General features: G+C 43.1%; 1 protein-coding gene across 8 annotated transcripts in view; it reads left to right on the forward strand.

Moving 5' to 3' along the window:
* Positions 1-17,397, forward strand: part of BCAS1 (brain enriched myelin associated protein 1) — a 99,070-nt gene that overhangs the window by 38,860 nt on the left and 42,813 nt on the right. For all 8 annotated transcript variants that reach the window (XM_047853660.1, XM_047853653.1, XM_047853654.1 and 5 more), the window contains exons 5-6: positions 15,561-15,719; positions 16,709-16,753. In XM_047853660.1, the coding sequence (XP_047709616.1) occupies positions 15,561-15,719; positions 16,709-16,753 (204 nt within the window). The remainder of the gene's footprint in view (positions 1-15,560; positions 15,720-16,708; positions 16,754-17,397) is intronic.

The following is a 17,397-nucleotide window of genomic DNA, read 5'->3' on the forward strand; positions in this document are numbered from 1 at the left end:
GGGTGGCTCAGTTGGTTGAGCATCTGACTTCGGCTCAGGTCACTATCTCATAGCTCGTGAGTTCGAGCCCTGCGCTGGGCTCTGTGCTGATGGCTCGTAGCCTGGAGCCTGCTTTGGATTCTGTGTCTCCCTCTCTCTCTGCCCCTCCCCTGCTGATGCTCTGTCTCTGTCTCTCTCAAAAATAAACATTAAAAAAATTTTTTCTTTTTAAAATTCACTTCACCTTCAAGTGCCAAGTTCTCCATGAGGCTGACCAGATATCCCCACTCCTGGGTGGTTTCTGGTGACATGAATCCTCTAGTATTTCTTTTTTATATTATAGGCTAAGTCAAATTCTGTTGTGAAATCGCTTTGAAGGAATCATCTTCTTTTTTTTCATGTTTATTTATTTTTGAGAGACAGAGAGAGACAGAGCACAGGCAGGGGAGGGGCAGAGAGAGAGGGAGACACAGAATCCGAAGCAGGCTCCAGGCTCTGAGCTGTCAGCACAGAGCCCAACTCGGGGCTCGAACTCACAAATCACGAGATCATGACCTGAGCCAAAATCGGACGCTCAACCAACTGAGCCACCCGGGTGCCCCCAAGGGATCATCTTGAAACATCAGAGCTTAAGTGGGAATTTCTAGATCTTTACTATTTTCCAGATGAAGAAATCCAAGCTCTAGGGAAACTGAATCATTGACTCCAAGCTACGTAGCTGAAGAGAATTGCCCAACCCCAAAGCCCATACTTTCTACGCTCCACATTATGTTTTTACCATTTTTTTGAAACTTGTGCGATAGTGTTGTGACTCTGTGAAATTGAATATTCATTTGAGGATATTTCGATTTAACTTTTTTTAAATGTTAGGGTGTGCAACATTGCAAATGACAAGTTAGTCTCAAATTTAAACATTTAAAACTCACCTAATTCCAAGGTTTGAGCGCTAAGTGAACTTTAAGCTGTGGTTTTTTATTGTCTGGCCTACCTGTCAGCCGCAAGGCCAGGCCATTCCAACAGGCAAAGAGAACTATCCACCCCAAAGACTTTGTCAGTACAGAGGGAAAATCCACCTTAAATTACATAAATTACGGAGTAAGCAGGGTTTTTAGCTCTACTAGTATAATGTTTATAAATTGCATGGATTTAGCACCACAAAACATTTGATATGAAATGTTTTCCGCAGCAGAGGTCATGTGCAAGTGTTAGGACCTTGACTGATCCGGAAAGGAGTTCAGATTCTACCACTTATTAGCTGTGAGGTGGAGTTAATAATAATAATTGCCTCACTTTTTAACAATTCATTATTCATAGGCTGCGTAGGAAGTATTTTGCATATTTTATCTGCTACCTGCTTTGATTCTTATAACAGTACAACAGGGTAGATGTCTAAAAAACTTTTTTAATATTTATTTATTTATTTTTGAGAAAGACAGAGAGAGAGCAGGGGAGGGACAGAGAGAGAGAGGGAGAGAGAGAATCCCAAGCAGGCTCCGCATTGCCGGCACAGAGCCCAATGCGGGGCTCGAACGCACAGACTGGAGATCATGACTTGAGCCAAGGTCAAGAGTTGAATGCTTAACCACTGAGCCACCCAGGTGCCACCCCAAGGTAGATATTTTTATTACCACTTAACAGATGAGGAAACTAGAGCTCAGAGACGTGAAGTGAGTGGCAAAACCATAATCATCCACTGGCAGCCATCCGTTCCCAAAGCATGTGTCACTCAGTCATTTCAAAACCTGGTGCTTTCATTCAGAAGAGGAAGATAGTGCCTGAGGGGGTATTGTAAAGGATAGAGGATGACCCGGGCAGTCAGTAGCAATGACTAAATAAAACAGGATGTTTTCTAAGTCCTCAGAAAGTTAGAAATAAAGAATTACGAAATAGCTCAAATGGTCTTCCAGTATGTCGGACTTTGAGTAGTGTATCATTTCAGGTACCTTTGGCTGTGAGGAAAAGAAAAGAAAAGAAAAGAAAAGAAAAGAAAAGAAAAGGAGAGAAGAAAAGAAATAGCTCGCTCAATCACTAGTGGCATAGTTAATGAGGAGAATTTATTATTTCTTGAGCATAATAAGAATTCTGGAGGTAAGGGGTTTACGTTGGTTCGACATCTCCCTAGCCCTAGCATGAGTCAGTCTCCAGCACCTGCCATGTATGATTGGCTCGGTACACAGATTTTGTCACTTGTGGCGTCTAGATGGCTGCCAGAGGTCCAAGTAGTGGACACACACAGTCATGGTGTCCTATGAAAGGGAAGAGAAGTTTCCGAAGGTCGATGGTAGATCCAGTCACATATCTGTGTCAAGGTACGAGGCGGGGCTTGTCAAGTTTCTTCAGCAGCGAACAGACTCTTCAGCAGAGATGATCTGCCATCAATAGAAACCAGATAGATTTTCTCGATCCAACTTTATATCAGGAAATCATCGCGTGAATGGAGCCGACAGAGATCCGGTGCCTCCCGCCCTCAGGGTAATTTACTTGAATTCACTCATTGCACAAATGCCTCGTTTGACCATGACCCACAGGAAAAAATAGATTTTACACCTTGACCTGATGCACATGCTCATGAATGCAGCAAAGAATGCACAGAACAGTGCTGTTCTTACAGCACGGAACACATGCTGACATTTTGTATTCTTTTCTTTTTTTTTTTTAATTTTTTTTAACATTTATTTATTTTTGAGACAGAGAGAGAGCATGAACAGGGGAGGGTCAGAGAAAGAGGGAGACACGGAATCTGAAACAGGCTCCAGGCTCTGAGCTGTCAGCACAGAGCCCGACACGGGGCTTGAACCCATGGACCGCGAGGTCATGACCTGAGCCGAAGTCGGACGCTTAACCGACTGAGCCACCCAGGCGCCCCTTGTATTCTTTTCTAATGCTCTGCTGTTTGATGGTTTTAATGCTGGTCTTGACGCACTGAGCTGTTTTCCAATCCACTAATGGTCACAATATGAAGTCCGAAAGAATTTCTTCTACCATAATCACCCTTCTCATATACAGAGACGGTGAACTTGAGGGACGTGACTGTGTCTTAGGCAGTTTGGTATTATTCTCAATGCCTGGCACCTGTTGGCATGCAGCAATGTTTGTGAGGTGAACCTAACAAGAATAAAGCTGGTGCACATCATGTCACCACTTTGCAAAGAATCTTGGAATATATTCTCATTATCAGCTCTGCCTGACACAACTTGAAAGAGGAAATGACTTCAAATGCATGCAGGATAGAGATGCCTTCACTGAGATAAGCTATGTAGAATCGCATAACTGTATCATTTATTCGGTTTTTTTAAATCAGTCTTTAACATGTTATGGTGTTAATAATCATGGTTGAATATCAAGTGACTGGTGTTTTGCAATGAATTTGCAAAACAGATTTTGAGTTAGCTTTCCCCTTGGTGTCATCCAGTCTGATTCGCTCCTTCCAGCGAAGGAGCAGCGAAGGCAGCAAAGGCAGCGAAGGCAGCCAAGCAGCCCTACTTTATTGAGCCTTTACTAACTCACAGAGAGATGAAATAACGTGCAGAAGATCATCCGGGTAGAAAGGAGCGGAACTGGAATTCACCACCAGCACCCACACGTTTAGCCACTGGGCCTAGAAGTTCAAAAACAGGGACCATTGTGAACATTTTGAACCCCCTCAAAAGGAGGCTTAAAATATATTTTTAAAAATTTCTGAAGCTAATACTTTGGGACATTAGTTAATTCGAATTCTATGCAACATCAGTCCAATGAGATGTGCCTAGAAACAGGGCTCACCACCAGAGTTTTAGAAAATCCTATTATGGTTTGCCTCCCTCTCTGAAACCGTAAGAGATTCTTAAATACAGAGGACAAACTCCGCGTTGATGGGGGGTGGAAGAGAGGGGGAAATGGGTGTAGGCAAGGAGGAGGGCACTTGTTGGATGAGCCCTGGGTGCTGTATGGAGGTGATGAATCACAGGAATCTACTCCAAAGCCAAGAGCACACTGTGTACGCTGTATGTTGGCCAACTTGACAATAAATTATATTAAGAAAAGGAAAAAAGAAAATACTGTTTGCCTTATCTTCTCTCCTGAAGATTCCCAATGGATATCAGCTTCCTAAAGACCTGAGAAGTCCTGCAGACCTGATTCAGTTTGTTTAACTGAGAGTTTCTCCAACTTAATTGTCCATAAAACTACTAGTCCTCTAACCAGCTGGCCAGAACTTTTGAGGGACTGTTCTCAGAAATGCTGAGTTAGGCATGTAGACCCAAGTTGGAAAATGGCCTCCTGTTGGAGGCCGCAAATCAGACATAAAGTCTATGTGAATCTCACAGTGTTTTGGGTAATATTTTCATTTATTGATAATACTTCGGAATTGATCAAGTTGACAATATTTTAAGATGATAAACTTTGAACACAGATCCACGTTTTGGACCTTTCTGGGAAGTGGGAAGTTTCGTCCTGTGTTCTCAGATAGAATGTGAGTTGTGGCTGCCCCTGGAGATGGGACATTGACTCTCCAGCCCATCCAGTCCCCACCCCTCCCTTGTTCCCAACAGTGTGGCGTGGGGGTTGTCCTTTGCTATAACACCTGCATTATTATTTTCCTGTGGTAGGGCTGAGAGCAAAGTGAAATATCTCCATCACAGACCACTTGCCTTCCTTCCTAGCACTTATCACAATTTCAAGCTACTTAGGGGGGCACCTGGATGGCTCAGTGGGTTCAGCATCTGACTTCAGCTCAGGTCATGATCTCACAGTTCCTGAGTTTGAGCCCCACGTCGGGCTCTGTGCTGACAGCTCGGAGCCTGAAGGCTGCTTCCGATTCTGTCTCCATCTCTCTGCCCCTCGCCTGCTCACACTCTCTCTGTCTCTCTCTCTAATATAAATAAATAAATAAACATGAAAAACATTTTTTAAGTAAATAAAGCTACTGAGGTGACCATCTGGTTAATAAACTCTAAATGCAGCCCGACAGTCAATCTGTTGGCAGGTGTTGTAGAATAAAAGCAGGAAGCGTGAATGCTTTCATTTATGCATTCAACAAACATCCAAGTACTTTCTTTGTGTCAGGAGTGATTGTGGGGCAGATAGAGTGGTGTACCTCACGAAAGCTTTCATTCCAATGAAGAGAGCAAGAGCGAATAAGAAAATAAACAAGCAGATAGTTCCAAGGGTAGAAAAAGGGCTATGAATTAAATGCGTAGCGTTTTGAGACAGGAAGTAGATTGGAGGGGTGGCTGGTGATTAAACGGGTAGAGGTAGGGCCCAGGAGTTTGGTCTAATCTAGAAATTCAGGAAAAAGGATGGGACTTTTTTTCTCTCTCTTTCTGCACAAGGCCAAACCATTCTTAGAAGGTCTACAACCTAATTTTGGCAACATGCAAAACAGTTTTCTTGTTACTGAGAAGTGTTTGTTAAGCAGATGACAAACATATTCTAGGCTGTGGGTCATTAGCTTTTAGATTTTGAAATACTTTTTTTTTTTAAGCTGGATGTTTTCCCTGTAATAAATATGAAATGCCATGATCACTCTGGAACTTGTACATGTTGAAACTGATCGTGGAACAGAAGAATCTGCCACAAATCCCTTTTGCCCGATGTGACTTGCCCTGGGAATCCCTCCCCACCCACGCTTTGCCCACAGCAAATGTATTTTTCCATTTTATATCATACGCAGTGGCCTTTAGGCAGATGCCGAGTCGTGCGCCCTTAAGAATATCCCCAAAGCAATGACTGCTGAGGACAAAAAGAAGGAGAAGCAGGAAAAGACCATTTCATTGCTTAATTCTCTACCCACATTTCACTTGCCATTGGAAATCAAGTTGACAAATTCACTTACCCCTCAAGTAGAGAGAAGTTCTGAGAGAGAAAATGGAAAACCCTTATTCACAGGAAGCAGGTGTGAATTGCTTTCTTTGATCGATTTCTTTCCACCCTCCGTCTCTGACCACAATACACAACCACTTTATTTAATCTTATAAATACAATATCTCTGCATCAGTCAACACGACGGATTAATGAGGCTGTACCACGTATAGGTGCTGTGTTTGGCTTCTGCTGCCGAGATACGAGATGAGTTCTTAATACCCTGAGGTTAGGTCTACAGAGTGTTAAAGCAGGTGGTGATCTTACGATTTACAATAAAGAGCATCACGCTGGATAGCTGGTCCAGCCTAGCCCGATTCAATTAGTGTAAGCGGAGACAATGAACAATATTGCCTCTCTTCTCCCGAAAAAGGGGTTGGAAAATGGATACGTGGAACGTTTTTAGATCTGTGTCGCGCAGCTGAAATTCTCCTCTTCGAAAACATGCCAGAAAACAAAGAAAAGACAGCTTTCACGTTTCCATACCTTTATATTATTTTATATTGCCCTCTGACATCTTCGATAATTTCTTAATCAACTCCCCGGATCATTAGGAAGCTTGTTTCAACCCCGGCACTTTAACAGTACACAGTTTTAAAGTCTCAAAGCAGCGTGCGTTTGGAATGAGCCGTTTGACGTCTCGGAATGTATTGAGAAAATGGGCAAAATTTTATCCGCAAGACTTTTTTCTTTTTTTTTTTTTTTTTTTTTAATTTTTTTTTTTCAACGTTTATATATTTTTGGGACAGAGAGAGACAGAGCATGAACGGGGGAGGGGCAGAGAGAGAGGGAGACACAGAATCGGAAACAGGCTCCAGACTCTGAGCCATCAGCCCAGAGCCCGGCGCGGGGCTCGAACTCACGCGAGATCACTCGAGATCTCGCGAGATCGTGAACTCCCGGACCGCGAGATCGTGACCTGGCTGAAGTCGGACGCTTAACCGACTGCGCCACCCAGGCGCCCCATCTTTTTTTTTTTTTAATTCCAGCAACGTCTATAAGGGCACCGTTGGGAGGATCGAAAAGATCCAGTGAAAGCGTTGTTCTGTTGATTATGACACAGCCTTGCACTGGACATCAAAGGCTGGCATGACGTAGGGATGGAATGGGCGACCTGTGAAGGGCAATATTAAAGGAGGAGAGCGGGTTTCAAAATCGGAAAAGACCCCCTTAGGGTAAAAAGCATGTGTGCCCGCCTGCCCACACATATTCATCCTTCCGGAACCCAAAGAGGGGTGTGGAATGAAAAAAACTGCACATTGTGAGTAGCAGTCTGTCCCTTTCAGTAACGGGATGATGGGTGCACTTTACATTTTTACTCCGCTCGTCTACATGCCCTGCCTGGTAAGGTTATACAGGACCACAGTCTAGGAAATTTCCCGATCCCTCCACTAGGCTGCGCTGTGAGGCTTGAGGCCCCCCCGGGGTTGCACCACAACCGGGAGAGAGGCTGCTGGTAGTGACAGTTTGCACTAGGTTATTTTTTCTTCACGGTAATTCCGGAACTCTGCAATTCAGAGCTAGTGTGCCAATTCCTTGTTCAGAAATAACCCCGACTTATTAAATCCGCTTACAACGAGTGCGTAGTAACCTCTAGTAGGGGACGAGCAAGAGGAATTTTGTGGTATCGGATGGGCAGTCTTTGAAGCCCTTCCATGATTAGCATTCCTTAGGCGCTGTGTTCTTTCCCTATTTTTGCCAAAGCTCAAACGGTGCGAAGGCATTTCTTTACCAGCTGATGTGAATTTGGGCAGGAATAGTGGGAAAAATAAAAATTAGCTACAATGAGAAACTCTCCTTAGGTGGCTTGGAGCTTCCTAGTAACACAAAGGAAATGCATATGACATAGACGTATGTAATATATGCAATATAGACGTATATAACATATGTGATGTATATGTACCCCGATTGGCTTAGGAAAATTTGAAGTTCCACAAAAACGTTTCCCGTAGACTTCGGTTTTGCAGTTCCTTCCTGCTTGTTGATTCATTTGCTTTCCCTTTTAGGCAAAAGGGAAGATAAATTCTACCTGCAAGAATTAACCACATTCCATTTTTCTCCCTCCATCTGACAATGGCTCCATGCAGGTGACGGGGCTCTCAGAAGAAGACGGTCTGGAGACCATTGCTGCCTGGCACACGATGCCCTTTGTGCTGTTGGGGCATCCAAGTGGGAGAGGAAAGAGACCTTTCCCTTTTATCCTAGGCAGCATGTGGCTCAAATTTCTAACAGATGGAAAGGAATGGGGTAATGGGTTTCTGTACCATTCGGTGTTTTCCAGACAAATTTTCCTGTGTTAAACTGTACGCTAAGTGCCGATTCCAGGTACAGCATTCGAACCGAAACCAGTGACACGCCGTCAGAGGTAAAGCTAGAAGAGGGAGACATTGACCACTAATAGCTCCAGACAAGGCTTTTATGGCCTTGACCCCTCTGCCTTATGTTTTCACTTTGACGACGTAGGCCTTGCTTAAAGAGGCTGAAATCCAGTTGACAATTTACAGTTGAAGGAAGGTGCCAGAAGTTCCATATGGGTTTTATTATAGACAATCAAATTATGATAAGGCAGCATTATTTTTCAACATGACAAATTGTGATCACTTAACTAGTGTTCCTGTCTGTTTGCCCTTTGAAGGCAACAGCAAGGGGGGAACCTAGGCTTCTTCCACACGGATGAAAAACAAGCTGACAGCACGAACACCTGTTTGTATGAAAGAAGTTTCCAGATACTTCCTGAGGAACGTTTGTGCTTTGGTCTAAAATGTCTGGTGCTGAGAATGACCTGGAGGCCTGATGAGAATAGCAAAGACATATTCGTAGTTAGGAGCACAGATCATTCCACAAATAACTCAATATTTGAGGCATCACCTTCCCAACTGTGTTTAGTTTCACCCTCTGAGTGTTTGGGTTTTGTTTTGTTTTTTTAATTTGGTATTAGTCGCCTACGTTTTAATTTTGGTTGTTATAGGTCATACCCGGCTCAAAATAAGAAATTGTAAGACGGTGTGCTTGTGTCCCAGTGCTACTCCGGTAGATAACTGCTGTGTGCATTTTTGAATGCATCCTTCCAGGGTTTCTTTGGATGTATGTAAGCAAATATAAGCGTAAATTCTTATTCCTTTTTCTTTACACAGAAAATAATATAATACACACTCTGTTCTATTCCATGCTTTTTTTCCCCCAGTCGACACTGTATCAATATCTGTACACCCTCCCCATTTCTAACACTTGTGTAGTAATCCACTGTGTGGATGTGCGATGATCTATTTCACCAGGACGCTGGGAATGACGTTGGGCTGGTTTCCTAACATTGGCTAATTGCCTCACTTAGGTGAACGGCCTCATGCCTCTGTGTATTCACACGCGTGTGAACTGACGTTCAGAGTCAACTCTTAGAAGTGGAATTGCTAGAGAAAAGAGTCCGTTCTTTTAAAAATTATTGGTAGGGGCTCCTGAGTGACTCAGCCGGTTGAACGTCCGACTTCGGCTCAGGTCATGATCTCATGGCTCGTGGGCTTGAGCCCCACGTTGGGCTCTGTGCTGACAGCTCAGAGCCTGGAGCCAGCTTCGGATTCCGTGTCTCCCTCTCTCTCTGCCCCTCCCCGACTCACGCTCTGTCTCTCAAAAATGAATAAAAATTTAAAAAAATTAAAAAAACATATTGATAGATAATGCCAAATTGCCCTCAATCAGGACAGAATTAATTTATATTCCAATCATCACTTACCACAGCGCCTGCTTCCCAAACCAGCCTCCCAATGGAATGTTTTCAAACATTTGGATTTTTTTTTTTTAAATCTCAACCTTTCCTTTTATGGCTTCTGGATTTTGAGTCATAGTTACAAAAGCCTTCTCAACGCAAAATTATAAAATATATACTTTTTTTGGTGTTTTCTTCTAGTGTTTTTATCCATTTGGATTTTGTCCTGTTAGAGGATTGAGTTAGGACACCGTGTTAATTGGTTTTCAGATGACCACCTCGTTGTCCCTCTCTCTTTTATTGAACAATCCTTCACTTCAAAGAGATCTGAGGTGTCATTTTTATCACATGCTAAATTCTCACATATCTTTGGGTAAGTCGTGTTGCATAGCAAGGAAAAGAAATAGACGACAGAAACTAAAATAGGAAAACCCTTGGTAGAAAGATATTTAAGTAAACACCGGAAGAAAGGGAGTTAAGGCAATGTAGAAGAGAGCCTACATGTTTTTTGCTTCTGGAATAATTTGGGCTCGGAGTCAAACTCCAGCTCTACTCTATGACCATACACAAGTTATTTATTGTTGTCATGCATCAATTTTTTCATCAGTAAAAAAAAAATGCGTATAGTACATACTTCATGAAATTGTAAGAACTAAATGGGGCCTTTTAAACTAGTTTATTAGGGCTGGACACATAAAGCTTGGCCAGTTTTATTATTTCCATAGGCATTTCTTTTCCTCATTGTACATTCCTCAAAGAATTCATGGCTGCAAAATATTCCATCACATGGAACGTATGTTAATTCCTACATGTAGAAATGTAGGCTAATGTAGCTTAGAGGTTAATCTCATATATTAATGCCACATGCTAATTTATCGACCTATTCCAGAATTGTTGGACTTTTTATTGGTTCTTCATTCTTACTCTTCCAGAACTACCCTACAATGCTTTTTTAAAATTTTTAAATCTTGGAGCACCTGGGTGGCTCAGTTGGTTAAGCATCTGACTTTGGCTTAGATCATGATCAGCTCAGAGACTGGAGCCTCCCTTGGATTCTGTGTGTCTGTCTCTCTCTGCCCCTCCCCCTCTCATGCACACACACACACACTCTCTCTCTCTCTCTCTCTCTCTCTCAAAATAAATAAACATTAAAACAATATACTTAAATTTTTTTAATCTTGAAATTATAGATTCATATGTAGTTGTAAGAAGTAATACAAAGAAATCCCTTCATCCAGGGTCCCTCAGTGGTAACATCTTATGAAACTATGATACAATAACACAACCAGGATATTGACATTGATACAATCCCATGGAGAACATTCCCACCAAGACAAGGACACGTCATGTTGCCCTTTTATAGGCACATCCCCTCCCCTACCGTATCCACCCCTCCGTTAACTTCTGGCAACCACTCATCTGTTCTGTCTTTCTATAGTTAGGTCATTTCTAGAATGGTATGTGTACTCTTGGGACAGGCAGGATCCTCTGAAGACTCATCAAGGTCATGGACGCTATTAATTGATACTGTTCCTCTCCTTCGTTTTTTGTTGCTGAATACCCTTCCATGCTGCAGATAGACCACATTGTCTTTAACCGTTCATTCATTCAAACACATCTGGTTGTTTCCAGTTTGGGGCTATTCCAAACTAAGTTGCTATAAACTTTCCTGTGGAGGAAAGTGTGAATATATGTCTTCATATATTTTTTGTGAATATATGTCTTCATTTTACTGGTGAGAAAAAGCCCAGGAGTACAGTTGTTGGGTTGTATTGTAGCTGTGTATTGAGTAAGAAACTGCTAAACCCTTTTCCAGACAGGCTGTATCATTTTATGTGCCCACCAGCAAGCAATGTGTGTGCGACCTAGTTTTTCTGCTTCCTTGTAAGCATTTTTCTTTTTTGTTTTTTGGTTTTTTTGGAGGGGGGTGGGGTGGGGTCAGTGACTGTTGGTATTTCCAGGTTGCTGGCTCCATTTCCAGGTCTAGAATCTATGAGGCAAAAAGAAATCCCAGGGAACTCCCCACCATATGGTTCCTCCATTCTGTAGCTGGTCTACCTGCCCCTGTCCACCTGGCAGAGAGAAAGCAGGGATTGGTTTTTCCATTTTGCTTACTGGGAGGATAAGGAAACATTCGTATTCTCCATCTTTCTGGAAGCAGAGTCATGTTTGTTTTAAAAGCCAGGCTAAGAAGAAAAAATTATTTCAAGAGAAGGGCTCAAGTTCAAGCCGAGCATTTCAATGTGAAAGGCCATAAAGCTGTCACTGGGGAAGAGCCCCTGGCAGACAAACCATCTCCTCGCACTGAGCAGGAGGGTCTACGGGGTCTCATCTCTCAGCTGCTGTCCAAGACTTGAGACACTGCTGCCCCCGGGGAAATCAGGGAGGCGGAGGGAAGCATCTTCAGAGATGTCTGGAGAAGATGCCATGGGGCCGAGGACAAAGCTGGAGGACTCCTCCGTCCCTGGAGTTCTGTTGAGCTGTGTCTCCTCCATTCAGACTGCTCTGTCCTGGGCAAGGAGGTACAAATGGCTATCTGCTGCCTTCCTCAGAGGGTAGCCATCATGGCGGGCTTTCCCTGATGACCACCTCGACCCATGAGCACCACTTGACCTTCTACCAATCCGTTTCCTCTTCATTGACTTCACTGTGTTCTGTTTTATTTCCAGGGAGTTCAGTAAGTGTTCCCTGTGTGTCTAGCCCTGGAGAAGAATCATCGCCTCTTCCTCCCTGCAGGAAGAGCCCATCTGGGAGCTGGCAGACCCTTCTAGATGCAGACTCTTTCACTCACTGTGAGGAGCCCTGGGAGCCCATGGGCTGTGGGGCCAGAGGGGCTCAGAGCAGCTGACCTAACCTGGAGGTCAGCACCCCCCACCCCCCGCAGAATAGATGCTCCCCCACCCCCCCACATAACCTTCTTGGAGGATTTCACCCAGTGACTAATTCACCCTCTGTTCTTTCATCTTCTTCATGTTTTCTCTTGCAGTCTTCACTTCCTGAGTCATGAAGTTCACTTATTGGTCCCTCTGTATTTTTGTTGGGTTTTGCTTTGCCTCCCTGCTGGAATGTCAGCTGTCTGAGAACAGGGCTGTGTGTGTCTCCCTCACGGCTGTATTCCCAGCGAATGTGTCCATTTGAGGCACCCGGTACACGTTCAATAAATAGTTTCCTTCCTAACTCTTATGCTGTCATAGATCCCAAACCTTGCAGTGATTCAAAAGTCCAGTCCCATTCGGGAACTCTAATCTCATATCCATTTTCTTTTCTGGAGCCAAGCTCTGATGCCACCTTGGACTTGTAATCTGGAAGGAATAGGATTTTCTCTCTTACGTCTCTGTCCTCAGGTGTGTGAGTTCGGGGAGGAAGGACTGAGAGAAAAGGGCTCTGGTCTTTTTGCCTTGCTGGTGCCATTGTCCTTTCTTGACTGTGCTCATTTTTTCTGGTTTAGGCAACTATAGATCTGGTGGAGTGGGGAGTGTCCGGACTGCCAGCTCCAGAGCCCATGCTAACCCTCCGTGGTCTCTCTGAAGCTTGGGCACAGTCCAAGTTCCCCCACATAGCACATGAGTGAACGGAGATAACTCTGTCCTAGGCAGCGCCGTAAGTCAGACCCAGTGGGACACCTCTCAATTAGATTTATTCCTTGTACCACTTTCAAAATGGCTCATCGCCCAAAACACCTGTTGGATTATTGGTATAATATTCTTTGTTTCAAGTTTTATTCAAAATTTTCTCTTTATTCTTCTGCACGTCGCTGTCCAGTTGTCCCAGCACCGTTTGCTGAACAGACCATCTTTTTTTCCCATCGGATACTCTTTCCTGCTTTGTCGAAGATTAGTTGGTCGTGTATTTGTGGGTCCATTTCTGGGTTCTCTATCCTGTTCCATTGATCTATGTGTGTGTGTGTGTGTTTGTGCCAGTACCGTCCTGTCTTGATGATTACAGCTTTGGAATACAGCTTGAAGTCTGGGATTGTGATGCCTCCTGCTTTGGTTTTCTTCGTCAACATGACTTTGGTTATTTGGGGTCTTTTCCGGTTCATACAAATTTTAGGATTGTTTGTTCTAGCTCTGTGAAGAATGCTGGTGTTATTTCGAGAGGAACTATGAATGGATAAAGAAGATGTGGTATATATATACAATGGAGTATTAATTGGCAATCAAAAAGAATGAAATCTTGCCATTTGCAACGACGTGGATGGAGCTAGAGGGTATTACGCTAAGCAAAATTAGTCAGAGAAAGACAAATACCATATGATTTCGCTCGTCTGTGGAATTTAAGAAACACAGCGGATGCACATAACAGAAGGGAAGGAAAAATAAGATAAAAACAGTGAGGGAGGAAGACCATCAGAGACTCTCAAATACAGAGAACAAACTGGGGATTGCTGGAGGGGAGGTGGGGGATGGGCTAAATGGGGGATGGGCATTAAGGAGGGTGCTTGTTGGGATGAGCACTGGGTGTTGTTTGTAAGTGACTGGATTCTACTCCTGAAACCAAGACTACACTGTATGTTAACTAACTTTTTTTTTTTTTAATCTCTTTTCACTCAGCTTCACCTAAGCAAAAATATCCACAGTACCAAAGGTCTGGTGCCAGGAATAATATTTTTTTAAAGCACACCAAAACAATAACTTTCTGTATGTGCGTGTGTAGCACCTAACATGAAATCCCCGTACGTGTAGGTATCTTACCACTCATCCGCTATAAACAACATTTCCAACCATCCTTCCTATCAACTGAATAAATAATGTTGGTATCACTACATTATACCTTAGAATAAAAAAAAAATTCAACTCACGTGAAACCTGTTTTTTTTCTTTCTTTTTTTCAAAAGAGCCTCTCTTCCAAAGCAAAACAGTTTTTGCCTGGAATTAACTAGAAAACCCAACAAGCTTGTCAAGGCCACAGCTTTTATCTGCTTTTAGTTTTATGAAGTTCCACTTCTTTATGAGACATTTCACAAGAAGCACCTCTCCATTTAGAAAGAGTGCCGGGGCTGAGCCAAACCTTGCAGGATACGTGTGTTATTATTACCTTTTAAAATATTCATCAAAACGTATTTTTGTATTTTTATAGCCGTCCCACAAAAGCCCCATTTTTAATGCAGGCTATTCTGGCCCGGCCTCTGGCATTAGGCTAATCTTACGTACATAACCTGCGTCCAAAGTGAGTGCAGAGGAGAACGGGGCACAGAAACTCAGAGAAGGAAACAGATGTCGTGGCCGGCAAGACCCACAGAGATGTCAGTGGTGGGGGGAGGGGGAGGGAAACTCGAGATCAAGCCTGAAGAATGAATGGGTTCGAAGTAACCTGGCTTAGGCTAGGGTCACGCCTTAGAGATGGGGAAAGGAGGACAGGGCTAAGGGCCTCTGGGTGGCTCAGTCGGATGAACATCCAACTCTTGATTTCAGCTCAGGTCACTATCTCATGGTTCGTGAGTTCGATCCCCACATCGGGCTCTGTGCTGAATGTGCGGAGCCTGCTTGGGATTCTCTCTCCCTCTCTTCTTCTCTCTCTTTCTCTCTCTCTCTCTGACCCTCTCCCGCTCAATCTCTCTCTCTTTCAAAATAAATAAACTTAAAAAAAAATAAAAAATAAAACAACGGTACTTTTAAAAAGCTGATATGATTCTTACTGTGGAGATTGTGGGAAGTCAAATGGAGGCGTCTCTGGGGCTAACGTATGGATGGTTAGACTAGGTGACCACGAAGTTGGGAAATATTGGCATCATACACAGCCTCTTTGTAGAATTGGGAGAAAAGAGGTTTTGTTCGGAGATGCAACGTGCCCTGCTGTGTTTGTTCCCCTCTGGCTCCAAACAATGTCCCTCCAACTGACTGCAAATGCTGAATATGTTAGAAAGCAGAGGAGGGGAAGGAAGAGTGATTCTCATAAGCTCCCGATTGTTCTGCATCCCCGTGGGCGGAAGAAGTATGGCTGGAATTAGGGGGTAAGGGAGAGAGGGGTGTGAAGCAAAAATATTGCTGTGAGAGTCCACATTCAACAAGTGGAAACTGTGACAACTCTGTTTGACACCTAGGACATAGTTGACAACAAGGGGAAGGAAGGACAAGAGATCCCGACTGTGAGGTGCTCTGTCCCCGGGGACCCAGAGGAACTGGACATTGCAAAGGAGGACCCCCAGGCAACAGATACAACAGAGAATCATAATTCCATCATGAGCTTCTTTAAAACTCTGGTAAGTGTTTTCCTCCCCCTCTTTCCTCCATCCCATTGCTCAAAAGTTTGGTTAATTCTAAGAATAACACATACTTGGATGTCATTGTATTGAATGGGGTGCCATGATGGTGCAGCTGGAACACTGGAGAATGGGGACAAGAGGTGCCTTGCAAGGGGATCATGTCACATCACGCTGTCCTCAGAGCTGAGGACCATGATATGAACGTTGAGTGCCCAAACTGTGTGACATGAGCTGTGTTGTCATGGAACTCTATAGTAGTTTCATGTCTTATGGTCATTGATCATAAACATAGTTGGAAAATAGCTCCTTGAGTTGTGGACCTATCAACGTAGTTTTGCCACCCAAATGGCAGATAAAACTATAGAAATAATTCCCTATCTTGTTACATCTAAATCTACTTTAACTGCATAGAGGCAAGGACCCGTGTCTTGTATTGCTTGCTTATCTCTGATTCCTCAAGGAAGCCACAGACAGTCACATGTCAGACATGCAAAAGAGGGCTGAATGAATGAATGAATGATCAAACAGACAGCTGCAGGTGTGTTCGAGTTATTGCCAAAGTCCGAGACTAACTTCAAAAGGTAAAACAAGTCAACAGAACGTGCCACAAACACCAAAGGGTTGTGCGTTTCTTTGGATTGGTGGTAGAATTCATGGAAAATCCGTGGCCTTCCAGGAGACAGTTTTGAATGTGGTCAAGCCCTTAGTGAATGCGTAAGATCTGATACACTTCATTATAAAATATTAATTTTTTTAGCTTTTCTATACCTAGAAATTATCCAGAAGTCCATGGTTTTCTACTGAACTTGGTAGAACTCCTTTCTACTGGAAAGGACTTCTTATTACATTCTTTACCAGCAGAGTGAATTTTACCACCACCCCTCATAAAAAAAACAAAGACCAAAAAAAATGTATCTATGAAATCAAATCACCCTACCTGATGAGCTAGCTATGATTTTTAATATTTGGTTTTCTTACATTTTAAGGTTTCACCTAACAAAGCTGAAACAAAAAAAGATCTGGAAGATACGGTAGGTAGTTTGAAGGGCGTTCATGCTTGGGTTTGTGTGTAAAGTTGGATTTGGGTTTGCGTCGGCTGTTTCGCGTCCTGAGTTTTGTGTGTGTGCATGTGTGTGTAGGCACGTGTATACTTACCTACATATTTAGTAATTGCAAAGTGCTGTTAGACTGTCTTTAAAACATTTCATTCATGTCAATGATATTTTAATGAAAATTTTAGTGGAAAGCTTGAAATATATGCTAACTCTGGATATATAATGTCACAGTAACCAGTTTCTTATATGAAGTAAGAACTGAATACCGGTAACCATATATCATGTTAATCTTGTTAGCTGTGTATAGAGAGACCCAAGGAATATAGGAATAGGGTACAGAGTATGGAGAAGCTACTGGAAATGAGAAAGAAATGAGACCCAATTGGAAGTAGAAGTAAGCTGCCATATTTCTGGTTTCTAAAAAATACGTTCTGTGTCTTTCATGTAATTTGAAAAGAATAAATCACCACAAAGGCAGTTGTTTGGTGAAATGAAATAGTCACCATTGGACACTTGCCAAAGGAAGGAATGTTTAGAATTAGGATGCCCTAGAGAGACCGAGTTTTTTCCTGTCTTCCTAGAGATTCAACCAATTCCCCTCAAAATAAATTTTGTTTGGA

The sequence above is a fragment of the Prionailurus viverrinus genome, chromosome A3 (assembly GCF_022837055.1).
Source record: "Prionailurus viverrinus isolate Anna chromosome A3, UM_Priviv_1.0, whole genome shotgun sequence".
Classification (NCBI taxonomy): Eukaryota; Metazoa; Chordata; class Mammalia; order Carnivora; family Felidae; genus Prionailurus; species Prionailurus viverrinus.